This window comes from Benincasa hispida, chromosome 10 (assembly GCF_027475165.1).
Source record: "Benincasa hispida cultivar pf3 chromosome 10, pf3_genome.v1.1, whole genome shotgun sequence".
Lineage (NCBI taxonomy): Eukaryota > Viridiplantae > Streptophyta > Magnoliopsida > Cucurbitales > Cucurbitaceae > Benincasa > Benincasa hispida.
Window position 1 is genome coordinate 17295294 of NC_143487.1, and position 16990 is coordinate 17312283.

The 16990-nt window shown below is 31.0% G+C and overlaps 1 protein-coding gene and 1 long non-coding RNA gene across 2 annotated transcripts; both read left to right on the plus strand.

Annotated features, from left to right (window-relative positions):
- The first annotated feature begins 4921 nt into the window (after positions 1 to 4921).
- LOC150033145 (uncharacterized) lies at positions 4922 to 5558 on the plus strand. The gene is made up of 2 exons (XR_016524049.1): positions 4922 to 5314; positions 5405 to 5558. It is a non-coding gene; the product is annotated as an uncharacterized LOC150033145 (long non-coding RNA).
- Positions 5559 to 9156: 3598 nt separating this feature from the next.
- On the plus strand, positions 9157 to 11380 carry LOC150033146 (serine/threonine-protein phosphatase 7 long form homolog). Its single transcript, XM_090306169.1, has 3 exons — positions 9157 to 10318; positions 10409 to 10801; positions 10877 to 11380. The coding sequence occupies exons 1-3, from the start codon at positions 10127 to 10129 to the stop codon at positions 11105 to 11107; spliced, it is 816 nt and encodes a 271-aa protein (XP_090162295.1). The 5' UTR covers positions 9157 to 10126; the 3' UTR covers positions 11108 to 11380.
- The last annotated feature ends 5610 nt before the right edge of the window (positions 11381 to 16990 follow it).

The window sequence follows — 16990 nt, forward strand, 5'->3', positions numbered from 1 at the left end:
GGGTGCAATAGTTCCCTCTATCTCTCATTCTTTTGATTTTGAATCTGATGTTCCTCTTTCCTTGTACTGTTGGGCCTACATCTATTATTGTTTCTATTGTTGTTCCCAATGCGACTAACACTACTAATGTTATTGATATTGATCTTGCTGATGATGTTGTTCATGATAATGTTTTTTTTTGTTCTGCTCATGTGATTTCTTCAGCTAATGTTGAGAATGTCTCTGATGGTATCCCAGATGTTACTAACATTCTTCTTAACATGGAGGATTTTGTTGTTCGTTCCAAGTATAGTCTTGTGAGGTCTTCTCTGGTTACTTCTGCTCCCTGCACAAGTGATTAGACTATGGCTTCCTCTCATTTTGTTGATTCTAATGGTGGTATTCTGTTTCTGGCTTGAGTTTCTCCGAAGAGACTGTGTCAGTTTCCTCTGATGATAATACTTCTATTGCCCAGTTGGGCAAGTTGAAGAAGGAAGCCTCCATGAATGTGCTTGTTGATTGTAGGCTCTCTTCTCGCACTCGCTCTAAAAAAACTCCCCTAAGAAGAAAAGGTCTGACTCTGATTCTGACCTTTCTATGCAGATTTCTGTCTATAGCAGTGAAGAAGACATTTCCTTTGTCAAGAACAAGCCTCGCACAAGAATTGGTCATAACAAAATTCCTCCAATGTTCCTTCTGTGCCTATTGATGGGATATCCTTTCCCATCGAGAACAATTTTCTGTGGTGGAAGTATGTGGTGCAGCGACATATTGCTGATGAGATGGTATTGTTTGACCAGACCAAGTCCTATTTGGAAATCATGGACCTACTTCAACGTGTTGAGCTTTTCAAAACTGTTGTGGATCTAGGTCCCTTTTATCCTCATTTGATGAGGGATTTCATTGTCAATCTACGTTCTAAGTTCAACGATCTTAGTTCTCATGATTATCAAAAGTTCCATATTAGAGGCACTTGTTTCACTGTTTCTCTTGTTGTTATTAATGCTTATCTAGGGCGTGATGATTTCCCTCCTCTTTGTAAGCCTCATCCCTTCACTGAGGATCTTATTGGTGAGCTTGCAAGTGGTACTCGGTCTGAGTGGCCTTCATCTGGTCAAATATCTGCCTCCATAATCAGTGTGAAATATGCTATTTTGTTTTGAATTAGTATTGTTAATTGGTATCCTTCGACTCATGGTCCAGTCATTCTCCTTCCCTGGTCAATCTACTGTATCATATTGGAACTTTGTTTACTTTTTATTTTGGGGTGTTTGCTTATAATCAACTTCTTCGTCATGTTGACTCCTTTGCGATAAAGCTGCCTATTTGTTTACTATTTTTATTCTCTAGCATCTTGCTGTCTCAATGCCCTACCATTCTTGGTCCCAGTGATGCTCTAGGCCCTACTCCCAAGTTTCTTAATCTCAGTTACAAGAACTTTCAGGGTTATCATTTCCCTGACATTGTGCATAATATCCATCCCCCAAGAGTTTTGACATTCCTCTCATTGAGGATTTGCAGGTTCCGAAAGGTGGGTTATTGATTCCTACTGAGCTTGGGATTCGCATATTTCACATTCTAGCTTCTGAGTCTCGTACCTTAAGCATTGTTATTCATGATTTGACTGATCGTTGGGTTAAAATTCATGTGTTGGTCCATCTTTTAAGTGTGTCGCTTCCACGATCTGATGATGCTTCATCTTCTTAACCTCCGTCGTCTGATTGGTTTTCTTCTTGGTAAAAGGGGGAAATGATTGATGGTTGGTTATTATTGGTTGTTTTGGTGATTATTCTGGTTTTTTGTTGTTCTTATTCTCTTCTCTTTTTGATTGTTGTTGCTACTCAGGTTGTATCTTGAAATCTTTTTAATTATATAAATTGATGTGTTTTTGTTTCTCTCATCTTGGTGTGTTTGGTTGGTTTGTCAATAAAAGAAAATCTTATGCCAAAGGAAAAGCTTGTTATATGTTGGTTGGCTGATAATATTTTCTTTTATTTTTTGGATATTTTGTCTCTAACTTGGTATAGGCATTCTTTCCTTATTGGTGGCAAATTTTTTGAGGTGGTCTTTTCCTTGTTTGGTTTTGTTGTCGTTGGTGGCTTTCTTGCCTTTTGAGGCTTGCTTTTATTTGTGCTTTCGGTGTGGTTTTAGGGTAAGTTGTATTCTTGTTAGTGTGGACTGATTGATTGTAATTTAGAAGGATTTCATGTGTTCGGTGTTGCTGCTTAATCAGAGTAATAAGCATGGTGGTTCTTTGTAAACCCCCGAACTCTAAGTTTCCTATATACGCATGTTTAGTCAAAGGAAGGTTATATTAATTATTTGCTAAGTGGAGATTCATGGTTACTTACAGGGGTTATGAAGGAAGGGAAGGAAAAACAAATTAATTGAAGGAGCTCACTGATTGGAATTGGCCGGAAACGCTAAGTGCGGGATGAGGTGGCGGTTTGATCATTGAACACGGGAGGTGGCAGGAAGAATAAATGAAAGCGAAACTTCAGAAGCTCGGTTTTGGCAAATGACATGAGAAAATTAAGTGAGATCGATGCCATTTGAAAGCTGAAAGAATCTAGTTTTTGAGGTTCTTTTTCTGGAGAAAGATCTCAGAAGGAAAAGAACAAAAAGTGAAGAATTTGCAGAAGGGGCAGATTCTCGGATTAATCAGGGCTCGAGGTGAAGATTGGAAGCTCCAGGCCAAACTACAAGGAATTTTCGGCTGATATTTTAAGGTAAGAAAGTTAATTCAATTCTAAACAAGTTTTTAGAAGGAATTTTCTTAAAAAGAGTCTTGGATTTTGAGTTATGAATTTTTTAAATTAAAATAGGAAATTTGTGCGTAAACAAGCAGCTGCTTAGGAAGATTAAGCAGGCAGCTCGTGAGAGAGAGCGAGAGCGAGAGGTGGATCTCGCTAAGGACGGAAATCTCGCTGGAAATGGTAAATCTCGCTCATAAAGATGATCTCGCTCATGAGGGTGATCTCGCTCATGATGATCATCTCGCTAGTAATACTGATTTTGTTGATAAAAGTTTCATTAGTAAACAAATTATCTGAGGCATTTTGCTGAGAATTCTAAGGAATCTAATCGGGAATTATGTTCTTTCAGGCCAAGAAGAGCTAGGAGAGGCATATAAACCGTTAAGAGCCCCGATAAGCTGTGAATGACTAAAATGAACTTAATTCTTGCAATACTTATGCATGAAAGACCATGTAAGTTACAGTGATGTTGATGATGAATTTATACTTCCTCAAGCAACAAATGTTTAATGAATAGCATAGCGTATCTTCCCCAGCTTGTATATGGTTTAACACATGCCAAGGTATGTTGTGAATTCATTACAAAAGTTAAGTTCCTATGTTGAAGCATGCATTCTGGAGGAAGGCTATAATGGAATGAGTCTTTGTGTAAAAAGCATGACATGTTCTTAGTAAATCGGATACTAAAGGTATGGAAAGTATCCAGGAAGTACCTAAGGTGTTGATGGTATTTAGTAAACTCCACGTGCACGTAGGTAGTTCTAAATGAAAGGTCGAAGTATGGGTCTCCTAGGCCATATACCAGCAAAGGGAGGCCGAATTATGGGTCTCTTGGCCGGTAACAGACGTTGGGAGCTAGAGCAATGTATGCTCGTTCTCAACTAGAGAATAATGATGTTTAAGAGTAGGTATCAATGTTTATGTTTAGAGGAAGTTGCTTGAGATGCCCATCAGTATATTTACATATTCATAGTGATGTAATGCATGGTGTAATATGATTCTATAGTCACTCACTGGGCTATTAGCTCACAGATTTTCTATGTTTTCCTTTTCCAGGTAGTGGTCAGATTCCTCAAGGTTGATCCTGTTGTTGCTTGCCACTGAAAGGCCCGGCTTGTCAAGAAGAACTTAGGTTGATGGTCTACCTATGTACACATGTTTTGAGAGGGACTATAACTTTGTTAGTGATGTTTGGGCCCATGTGTAAATATTTTACCTGTAGATGTTGTGTCATGACTGTTTGCATGTGATTATATAAACTTATGTAGAACCTTATGGAGGTATGTTGTATGCGTACATTAATAATGTTTAACAGGTTGGTGTTTAGGTTAGAAGGCTTAGGTGGTAAGTGCTAGCAGTAGGGCTAGTAACTTCTACCGTCACATCTCTTTCCAGATTATAAAGGTAATATGAGAAGGGGTGTGACATTCTTTGAAGCTTGGGCTAACCAAATAGTTTTATTGTGGTAGAGTCCTAGTTGAGCATTCCTTCAACTAGCAGGTGAAAAGGAGGTGAAGTCGTTGTTGTGGCATTAGATTTAGGGAAAGCCTAAATTTGCATACTCATCATAAGCAGTATTAGTGTTAGGAGAAGTCTAACTTGCTCGCTAGTATTCAGATATGAGTAAACTGGCTTTATGTAATCTTAGTTGAAGTGTATGTTGTAAAAACTAAGTTACATTCTAGTGGATTTATTTTCACCTAAGCGAAAAACATCCCAGACGTGGGTGCGATTTCATTGAACTAGGTTAACAAATCTCTGTGTGCACCTCTCTTACCTGTCTATTTATCTTTACTCAATAGCTTTTTTATAGCTTGTGGTATTATTGTGATTCACTCTTTTTCAAAAATAATATGGACTAAAATGGTATTTCAATTTGGAATAGTTTTTAAATTAAGTTTAGGTTATAAATTAGTATTTTTCCGAAAAAGTAGAAATGAGGTATTTGGACCACCAACGTGAACTTGGTAGATGGGGCTATTATATGACATTTCAAACTATTATAACATCCTTGTAGTGGGATTCACTCTTTTTCAAAAATAATATGGACTAAAATGGTATTTCAATTTGGAATAGTTTTTAAATTAAGTGTAGGTTATAAATTAGTTTTTTCCTAAAAAGTAGAAAGGGGTATTTGGACTACCAAGTCTGTAGATTGGGCTATTATAGGACATTTCAAACTATTATAACCTCCTTCTAGTAGAAACCCGTCGACTATCCTAACTAACTCAATGTTCCAAACACCCAAAAAAATTCTATGGATATAAATATAATATCAACCTCACATATGCCCTCCACTCCACCCCACCCCACTTCACACATATTCTATCTTGAAAAAGAAAATACAGCTGTAAACAGAGTATGGATACATTGAAGTCCAAAAATCCAAAACGGGTTGAAAGTCGAGTTGAAGTTCAAATTTCCTTTTGTGAAAGCATAGAAGGCGAAGAAGCATCTTGAGATCCACGAAGCAAAACTCGCTCAAGAGAAAGGGGAAAATTTCGAAGAAGCATTAATTTCGAAGCGTGGTCCCTTCAAACGAAAGCCATAATTCAACACAAAGAGTCAAAATACAAAAGGTCAGATTCATATATCATAATCATTTCATTTTCTTTTACAGTCTCCTAAATTCCGATCTCATACCAAAAATTTGGAGTCATTACAACCAGAAACACGGTGCGATGAGAACGAAGAATATAATGCGTTACGGAGTCTTTGGATATCCAAATCGAATCCATCTTTTCGCAATTTAGGGCAAAATTTTGATGTGTATTGTACCATACTGTATGATTAAATCTGGAATGAGATAAGACTTTTAGGGATGATGACGAGAAAATTTGACGATTGAGAATGATCATTTAACCTAAAGTCGGTGAAAAGTTCAAGGGATTTGGGGAAGAAACTTCAATGCGGCGGAATTGATTAAGGTGAGAAAATCGGAGTTATAAATTTATGGAGAAATTACCTTTTTTTTTTTTTTTTTTAAATCTCGGTGTAATAATTATTTGATTTTTTTATAAAAAAAAATAAATTTATAAACACTATTCTTACCACCAAATTTTTTAAATTTTCAAGAAAGTAGTTTTTTAAAATTTAATTTTTATTTTTTTAAATTTAACTAAGTATTCAACCATAATATTTAATAAATATGCAAATGATCTTAAAATTAGGAGGAAATATGTTTAATTTTTAAAAACTAAAAATAAAAAATAAAATGGTTATCAAACATGATCTTAATTTTTTGTTTTTGTTTTTTAAAATTAAGCATATAGACATTAATTTTATTTCTAAATTTCTTCTTTTGTTATTTATTTTTTATCAATAATTTAAAAAATCAAGTCAAATTTTGAAAACAAAAAAAATGGTAATTTTTAAAAACTTGTTTTTGTTTTTTGAATTTGCCTAAAATTTTGATATTGCAAGAAATAGGGAAGAAAGAGGCTTAGTTTTCAAAAACCCAAAACAAAAAACAAAATATTACCGAATTAGATCGTAACTTTTTAGTTCTCACATTTTTAAGAAGAGCAAATATCAATCTAAACATGAACTTTCATAAGTGTGTCAATCTAAACTCCAACTCATAATTATATCAATTTAAATCTTGAACTTTCACATGTGTGTCAATTTAAACCCCTATTATGTTTTATTTGGATACACTTATTATATTTATGAAATTTTAAGATTTAAATTGATAAACTTATGAAAATTAGAGGTTTTAATTGATACAATTAATAGTTTTCGGGTGTAAATTGATACAACTCTAAATCTTAAGATTTAAATTGACACAATTATTAGTTTATGGTTTAAATTTATACAAACTCCAAAATTCATGAGTACAAATGGATATTTGTCCTTTCTTTACCATTTAGTATTGAAGCTTTTTTAAAATAGACTTGTCCATGATATAATTTATTATTATTATTATTTTAAATGATTATATTATATTTTGAATTAGAAAAATGATTCCAGAGAGAATAGATAATTTTTTAAAAAATTGATTTTAAATCTAAAATAATAATAAATTTTATTTTATGGATCTTTTAAACATATTTTTAAAAATTAGAAAACTAAAAAGTTACATATTGAAAATTTATGGAATAAATATATCTATTCTTGAAAACTCGAGGACTAAAAAAATACATTTTAAAAACTTGAAAATCACATTCATATTCTTCAAAATTTAAGGACTAAAAGTATAGTTTTTTTTTTCTTTCTAAAATTATCTATTTACTACTATATTTTAATTATAAATTATATTGATTAAGTTTTAACTTTCTCCAAATCAAAATTACGTTTACAATTTAACCATTCATAATTGCTACAATTTTATTTAAGATGAACAAAAATATAAGAGGGGATAAGTCCCTACATTGAATTATATTCAAATTAATTAATTCGACCAATCGAATAGCATTGTTTAACTTTAAAGAGATTGAGTTTTTTCTTAGAAGTAAAAAAAATAAAAGTTGATCGCTTATTATCATCTATTTTGGAAAATGAAGTCAATTATCATTCTAGAGGTTGATAGTTTAATTACTCGTATTAAAAAGGTTGATTTTATATAGTTGATAGGTTTCTTTAGAAAAAAATATGGAGACGAGATTGAATTTTGGACCTTACGGGAGGTGGTACATGATAATCAATGCTCTTGACATAATTGCTAAAAATTCTATCTTATATCTTTTACTCCAACTAAAATATAGGAGCGCTAAAAATTGACGTACTCAACTGACATTAAGTGTTGTATTATCAAATTTGAGATCAAATGTTTAATTTTTTTATCCCACATATTGTTAGAAAAAAAAAGTGGTGAAACGAACAATTTGAGTATTGTTTGAAGTAATTGTACTTTTAACCCAAAAAAATAGTATAAAAAATTGGCTACTTACCATCGGACCTTTAATATTAATATTGTTGTTTTCAAAACTTATTAGAGAAATATTGTTGTTTTGAAACTTATTAGAGAAATATTGTTGTTTTGGGAATTCGAGGCTAGAGGTTGAACGTTGAAAACTCGACTAATATGGAGGTCGAACGTTGAGAATTCGACAAACAAAGAAAAACTTGGAAACAATACATAAGTCGAAACTTCAACCCTCGACAAGGGAAATCTCGCGAATCTCGCTTAGGTTGTCGAAGGTTGAACTTTCGACACACATCTACCCTCGAGATTGCATGTTTATTACTTTTCTTTTTCCCTCATAGAGGAAATAAAGTAATGAGATGGTATACTATATGTATCTGTGTACTCGAGCTGCTTCTAACAACCTATGCATTTTGTTATCATTTCGAATTGGACGGAAGCTTGTGGGATTGACGTGAGAGGGTGGGGATGGCTATATTTCTGGGAGCGAACTCCAGGCGAATATGAAGTGCATGGATACAAGTTATGCCTTGGAATGAAAGACAATTCCGAATTAGCTTTGTCTACGAACAAAATTTTGTATATTAGGTTGTCGAAGGTTACACACATGTCGAAACTTCAAAGCGATTAAGGAGATAAGTGGGCTGAAGCAGATTAAGGAGAGAGCGAGATTCAAAGCGAGATAGTAGGAGAGAGCGAGATGTTGAACGAGATTTTAAGAGAGAGCGAGATTCAAAGCGAGATTTTAGGAGAGAGCGAGATGTTGGAGAGAGCGAGATTTAGTTTATATTGACTAATCTGACTAACATTGAACTTGGTAAAATGAAATGGTTGAATAATTGAAAAATGAGATTATTCAGGAATACACATTGAATGCTAAGATTACGCATTGAGTTTCTGGTAGTAGATCCATAATCAAAAAAGTGTTTGTGATTGTTCCAGAAGAAATGAAAGCTAGTAATCATTAATGGAAAAATAACAACAATAACAGAGAGAGCGAGATCTTAGGAGAGAGCGAGAGTGAGAGAGCGAGATCTTAGGAGAGAGCGAGAGAGAGCGAGAGTGAGAGAGCGAGATCTTAGGAGAGAGCGAGATTGAGAGAGCGAGATCTTAGGAGAGAGCGAGAGTCTTCACTTTATTTGAACTTTCCATAGAAATATATATAAAAAAAGAGAAAAAAGAGCTAATAATCATACTATAATTGAATAATCATTAGACTATAATTGAATATATTAGATTATTATACTATAATTGAATAATCATTAGACAATAAATTGAATATATTAGATTATTATACTATAATTGAATAATCATTAGACAATAAATTGAATATATTAGATTATTATACTATAATTGAATAATCATTAGACAACAAATTGAATATATTAGATTATTATACTATAATTGAATAATCATTAGACAATAAATTGAATATATTAGATTATTATACTATAAATTGAATATATTAGATTATTATAATGTAAAACTTTATTGATTACAAAAAAAAATTGAATATATAGTAGATTATTATAAAAAAAAATTGAATATACAATAAATTATAATAAAAAAATTGAACATACAATAAAATGAATATATAATAAAAAAAAATTATTTATTATTCAATCCCTAACTATTTGGAGCCCGTCTTAGTAACGAATGACACTTTCTTCGATTATGTCCTAACTGGTTACAAAATCCACATCGCTGTCGAGTGGCTGGTTCTATCCAATCCATCTCATTGTGATAACGTGAACTTTTTGGGTGTCGGTTTATGTTTATCGTGTCGGGTATCAGTTTCAAATTCAAAAGTTCAACAAAGCAATTGAAGATATCAAAGGAATAAATTGGAGCTGTCTAAGTTTTTTTTACAACATTAGTTTAGAGCAATGGACTCAAGCACATGATGGAGGATTCAGATATGGGTGGATAACGACAAATCTATCAGAGTGCATAAATGGAGTTCTCAAAGGAGCTCGAATATTGCCTATAAATGCTCTTGCTCATATAACATTCTTCAAATGCGTGAACTATTTTGAGAAAAGAAGAGCAGAAATAAGGGATGCATTGAAGCGTCAAGATAAACCCAGGACCTGTTGATCCCGATGTTTTGTACGGCCAGCCCATTCATCGATCATATGTTGTATGGCGAGATCGTATTACTGGAGAAATATCTTGCAGACATCGAGAGGCAGGATTTATTCAGTTGGACTAGCATCTGATCACAGCCTTGGTCGAGAGATGGAGACCTGAGACACATACATTCCATATGTCTGTTGGAGAGTGCACTATCACTCTACAAGATATAGAAATGTTGTTGGGGTTACCTGTTGACGGTAAGCCGGTCACCAGAGTGATGTATGATGACTAGTTAGAAGTTTGTCAATTGTACCTCGGTGCGACCTCACTTGTCGACAAGATTAAAGGATCGAGGTTAAGTTTAATATGGTTAGGAACACAATTTCGTGAGCTCACAGATAATGCAGACGAGAAAACCGTCATAAGATATGCACGAGCATATATACTACAGATGATGGGTGGAAGTCTGTTTTCAGATAAATCAAGTCATTTTGTTCACTTGATGTTCCTGCCACTGTTAGCTAACCTCCATGATGCGGGGCGATATTCGTGGGGTGGAGCATGCTTGGCATGGTTGTATAGACAACTATGCAAAGCAACAAGACAGTATAGATACATGTTTGATCTGCTTCAACCTGAACAGGTACATTACACTAAACCTAATTGATTATTTTATTCACATTTTTATTGTATTTGTCTTTAATATTCTCTAATATAATATTTTGTGTTTCAGGTTATTTGGGAGCCGTACAAAATTATTGTGCATACTTTGCCTATTTTTTGTACGAATGGTCAAAACATATGGTGGACGATGAGTCCTTTCATATGTTTTCACATTGGTAAGTGGCATCTTTCTGATACGGCGATGAGACAATTCGGTTTTCAGCAGGATGTCCCATCGCCTTGTAATACTGAACCCGAACTGCATGACATTGATCTAAGGACTGGAGATTGGTCCGAAAAAGTTGCACATTTAATAGTGCGATGGCACTATCGTGCAAGGTTTATTGCAGTGGGGATTTCTCTTGAACAGTTTGACACAGATGTCACTCCAGAATATATTCATTGGTATAATAATATCACAAGGCGCTACGTCACTCGTCTGGGAGCAGCTGTGGGTCATCTGGTAAATGAATGAATATTATCTATTTTTTAATTTAAATTTATTTTAAATATTGTCTAATTGTTTTATAATCCACAGAGATCGAACAACAGTAGACTCCATGAGGTTGCGAATGATCCGAACCAGGTTCTTGCTATATGTAGTGACAACCAAAGCTATATGGAGGAAATTCATTATATGTACGATATACCTATTGTTCCTCCACCAGCTCCTGACGTAGAGGACCTGTTCGGGAAGAGGATGAGTTTGATGAGGTTGCACATAATGTGGAAGAGTTGCCCCTATGACGCAGACGCAGAGTCAAACTAATTATGTTAGTTCGATGAAGATGATGTCAACATTTGGTTCAGGACATTATGACTCAGAGGCTGGTTCTTCGTCTTCATACGTGCATGGACATGGTCGGGGTCGTGGAGAGCATAATGAATATTTATATTATGAAGCGCCTGTAGAGGTACCAGAGCAACATCAAGAAGAACCCGAGCAACCTCAAGTTCGAAGTCGACGACGACAACCAGCTCGAAATCGACGACGTCCGCCTTGTGGGACACATTGATTTTTGTAATTATTTTTATATAAATGAGATATTTAATCTACATTTTTTTATTTTTATGAGTTATTATTATTTTTTAATTTATTCTTTTTAGAGTTTAAGTAAAATAATAAAATGTTTTTAGAAATTGTTTTTATAAAATGAAAAATTAAAAAAAAAAAAAAAAGATTAGAAAGAAGAAGGTGGAATGTGTAATAATTAAAAAGGAAAAAAAGAGGGAAATTTGTACGGTATTCTCGCTCTCTATCAAAATCTCGTCTCGCTCTCGCTCTTGAATTTGATTGGGAAGTTCAGTGGCAAAAAGAAGGAGATTCATTAACTCGTTATTTAGTCAGACTTGCTGAGATAACAGAATCCATAAAAGTTATTCAATAAGCTTTGGAAGGAATTCCATTGGGACCTTATGAAAATTTAGAAATACGATCTTTTGATAGAGGAAGGTCTCCGGAATGATAATTAAACAGACTCAATAATAATGTTAGGAAGGCAAGGTCGAGGGTTCAAAGTTCGACGTACAAGTGAAAGGAAGGTCGAGGGTTCAAAATTCAACCTATCTAGGTCGAATTTTCAACTCTCGACTTATTTAAAAAAAAAATAATATTTTTACAAATAGTTTGAAAACAACAATATTTTCCTAAATAGTTTCTAAAATGACAATATCCTTTTAATTTTTCCGTACCTCCTCATAGTCACATAAATAAAATCAATTACCATTTTAAAAGTCGATAGTTTGATTATCACTCTTGCAAATGTTGAACTAGTTAAAATAACATTTTGGTCCATGTACTTTTGGACCTGAACAATTTTAGTCATAGTGATTTCAATAAATTGTAAATTTAACTTTTTTGAAGTTTAATTTTATTGAAATTGGTTAAATGATAAGAATAATGTGCAAGCACAATGTGAATATGTTATCTAGATTTATGGTGAAATTGCTAATTGATAAGATATAGAGCTTATATATATATATATATAAACCACAATGAAGTAACAGTATGGACTATGAATCTTATTTAACATTTAAAAGAATGAGGACTAAAATTGAACAAATTTCAAAATACAGTAACCAAAATGGTATTAGGGTAGAGGAATGAACCTCTAAATGGAGGTCTATCGTATGAGTTTTATGGTAGTTGAGCTCTGCTCAATTTAGTTATTAGCTTCAAATTTTTTATTTTGTTTTATTTTTGACTATATGTTTAGAGGGACAATCGAATGTCTCACCTCAATCGATAATACAATATTTATGTCAATTGAGCTATCTTTATTTTGGATTTTTTTTTTAAAGTGCGTAAAAAACTAATTTTAGTTATAGTCTTTGAGTTGCTTTAGTGTTTATCCATTCAGTCTGGTTTATACTATGATTTATGTTAAGCATTGAGTTAATCTCTAATTTATAAACGGTAGTATATTTCATATGTTGGTTAGAATATTATCAAATACCTAATAAAATGTTCTAAGGTATATTTAAAATAATCATAAATTCGTCAAAATATTCAAAAGTATATTTAAAATAATCATTAATCCGTTAAAAAAATCAATAAATTGATATGTGAAAACTAACGTAAATAGAAAATAAAATTTCATCAAATGTATTTTTTTTCAAATTGAAAAATAGAAAAAATTAAAATAAATACATTTTCTCTCTCTAATAGATAAATGAGAAAAACTATATTAAATACATTTTCTCTCTTTATAATAAATGTATTTTCTCTCTCTATCACTAAAGTAGCTTCGAAAATAAGATATATATATATATATATATAACGAATATAAATAAATATAAAAAATGATAAAACTGTCCAAAAATAACACTAAAAGACTTTTTTGAAAAAAAAAATTAAAGACATTTATGAAAATATATGACTAAATATAGGCTTCTTATGTAAAAATCCCTATTTGAATTATGTATAGAAGTCCACATATTATAAATCTCAAAATATCTTTTCTATTATCTTCTCGATATTTTTATCTTTTCATATCTTGTATTCTCTATCAATAATAGTCATTGAGGCTTTTAAAATGTACAATAGAATACATAATACATTTATTCCTTAGTTTTATTTTCTCTCTAGTTTGTTCTTGTTGCTCTTGTTTAATAACAAATTTTAACCCTTTTTTTTTTATTGAAATAAGTCATTTTTAATTGTTGATTGGGATATCTATTAATTTGTCTAACTATTTTCTCGACTCGACCAAAACTTATGTGATGAGTATATCGTGCTAGTATTTAACTTTTTTAATCAAAATATTAATTAGAAGGGATTTTAACATATAGCTAGAAAATTAATTGCCATGTGCTGAAAAAAAGGCAAATTAATTACCACTCAAAACTCTTTTTCAGGCAAAAATAAATTACTAGAGAAACTCATAATTTTTTTTTTTAAAAAAAAAAAATTATCGAGAAAGATTTATTTTCAAATCAAGCAAAAACTTTGAGAAGATTCTAAAGTTGCGAAAAAACCAAGATGTCACGCGCTTCTGTCATGTTCCTCAAGAAGAGAACAAAGTCACTCAAAACTCATATGTAAACTGCATTTTTTAGTGAGAACAAGATAAATTTTGTTTTATTATCCATAAATGTATTATTGTTTTCTTTCCAAATTTTTAATTACGATTTTCACTTTTTTTTAAGAATATACAAATTTATGCTAAGAATAATGTTTATGAGCTTAAAAAAAAAAAAACTAAAGGTCAGTTTGGTAATCATTTTATTTTTTTAAAAAAATAAATATATAAACATCATTTTCACCTATTAATTAGTATATTTTGTTGCCTATATTTTAGGAGTGTTTTCAAATTTTAAACAAAATTTTAAATTTTGGATTTTATTTATTTATTTATTATTAGTATTAATATTTGTAATTTAGCTAGAATTCGTGTTTATATATAAAATATGAAAATCATAAATCAAGAAATTGTGTGAAACAAGCACAATTTTCAAAAAAATTAAACAGTCATCAAATAGGAGTTATATGGTTATCAAATGACATCTAAGGTTTTAAAGAGCATTTGGGACATGAGTTTAACGAAGTATAAAAATGTAAATTTTAAAGTTTAAATGAAGAGCTTAAAAGTTTAAAATTAAGAAACATGCGCGTATTTAAAGAATTTATGGGATGTTTGGCTTAAAAAATTAGGAGAAGTTGAGTTGTGAACTCCACTTCGTGTTTCTTCTAAAAAGTTATGGACCCTATAATTTAACATTTTCTCAAACTTCACAATTTTATTATTTGACCCAAATGCCCATTTAGATTTAGAAAGATGTGCCAGGAAAAAATGAGTTTGATGTGTTTTTGAGCTCTCCAGACTTTGTCCAAAGAACTCCAAATATAACAAATTTTTAGGACAAACTAAAGTTCAAATCTTTAACGTAAACACTTCTTAAAAACAATAACTATGTCTTAGGTTAGACGTGATTTAATTTCTAGAGTGTTTAAGTTTGAAAATGAGTTATCTTGACAAAAATTGAAGTATTTTGACAATTATTTAAAATAGTTTTTGAAATACTTTTTAAAGTTTATTTTAAAAAGTTTTTATCAAAAAAAAAATTAAAAAATATATATTTTTTTTGAAAAATATTTTTCTCTTGTCAATCTAAAATGATCCTTCATCAGTTGAGAATGTTATAGAAAAAAACATATCAAACTTGCAAACTTAATTAGTGTTATCATTATTTAGGTCCCGTTTGGTAACCATTTCGTTTTTTGTTTTGAAAATCAAGCCTATTTCATTTACATTTTTTATAATAGTTTGTATCTTTCTTAAATATAGTGGTTAAATTCTTAGTAAAATTACAAAAACAAAAACAACTTCTTGAAAACTATTTTTTTAGTTCTCAAAATGTAGCTTGGTTTTTTAAACCATTGGTGAAATGTAGATATAATAAAGGAATAAATTTGGAGGTAGAAGTAGTGTTTATAACCTTAATTTTCAAAGAAAAAAAAACAAAATAATTACCGAACAGAGCCTTAATAATTCCAAACATGTCTAACATTTCTATTTTGGGTTTAAATTAGACGTTTCTAAGGGTTCTTTTTAAATATAAAAAAATAAATCAAAATATTTATAAAATATAGCAAAATTTTAGAACTATTAATGATAGATGTTGATAGACACAATTTTATTATATCTTATAAATATTTTCAATAGTTTTATCATTTGAAATAATTTTTCCACGTTTCTAATGTGTGATTCATTTTAGACCAGAGAGCGTAGATAATTGCAATTTTGTAATGTTAGGAGCCAGAACTCAGAAGTCAATTATTTTTCATTGAATAATTGAATGGGCTATTTTTACCATAAAAATCACTAGATCCAAGGTTTGGAATTAAATTATTAATTATTATTAAAGTGTTACATCACATTTGCAGCCAACTTTCAGCCCACTATCAATTGTCGGAGGTAAGGGACGCCGCCGCTGGTGCAGCCGGAGGAACCCCAGCTCCGCCACTGTCCGGCAGGATATATTCGTCTTCGAAAGGTTCTCAATTCAACCATTAATATTTTACCCATAGACTTTGAGTTGCTACCCATCCAAATTAATAATGATATCCATTTAAACTCAAAATTTTTATAAGGTTTGGATTCACTTGAGAACAAATTTTTTTTTTAAAAAAGACTTATTTTTATTTAAATGGTTGAAAATATACTTTAAAAGCCATTTTGAGTGGTTGTCAAACACTCTAATTCTTTTTAAAATGATTTATTTTTTAAATTAAATATTTGAAAATATATTCCAAATACATGATAATAATTTTTTTTATTAAATTCTTAAATGGTCGGAATCAATTTAAACTATTTATTAAGGTTGTTAAACCATCATTGCATCAAGACTTTTTCATATTCTAATTAGGAGAATAAAAAAATTAAATTAATGTATAAACAAATTTCGACGAAAAGTCTAATGGAGAGTCCAAATAAATTTGTTTATAAAAGTTTATAAATTTGATTAATAAAATTATAAATCCTCCTTGATGTTTATAAAAATAGAATATAATATGAAAGATGTAAATTAATTATTAAAAAAAAAAACAAAAAAAAAAACAAAACGTTAGGTCTTTTTGTGTGAGACATGTTTTATATCTTTCATTATTAATACAACATGGGTTTAATTTAAAGATGGCTGCGTTTATTAAAAAGAAAAATGAAAAATGAAGAAAATACAATAAAAGCGATATGGCTGCGCTTTCACGTTAACTACAGTTTAAAAATGATTTTTTAAAAAGACATATTTTAAAAAATGATTATTTTGTAGCTTTATGTTTTTTTAATTAAAAAATAGGTTTAAATCTTATTTTAGTCCTCAAAACTTTGAATCTTATTCTATTTTGGTCTTTAAACTTTAAAAAAACATTCATTTTAAAAAGTGTTTATTTTAGTTTTTACTATTAAAATTATGTTAACTCTTCAACAAAAATGTAAGTGAACTTTTATTTTTGGATGACTAAGCTCTAAATGTATTGAGTAAGATGAAGGTGAAATAAAATGCTAATAATGAACACACTAAAATACTGAACAACCAAAGTTTTGAACGAAAAATGTCTTTTAAATTCTCCCGCTTGCTATCTTATTCAAAATTAAAACTCTAGATTTTTTTAGTGTCGCTCAGTTATTTGGTAGTCTAATCATCCAAAAAT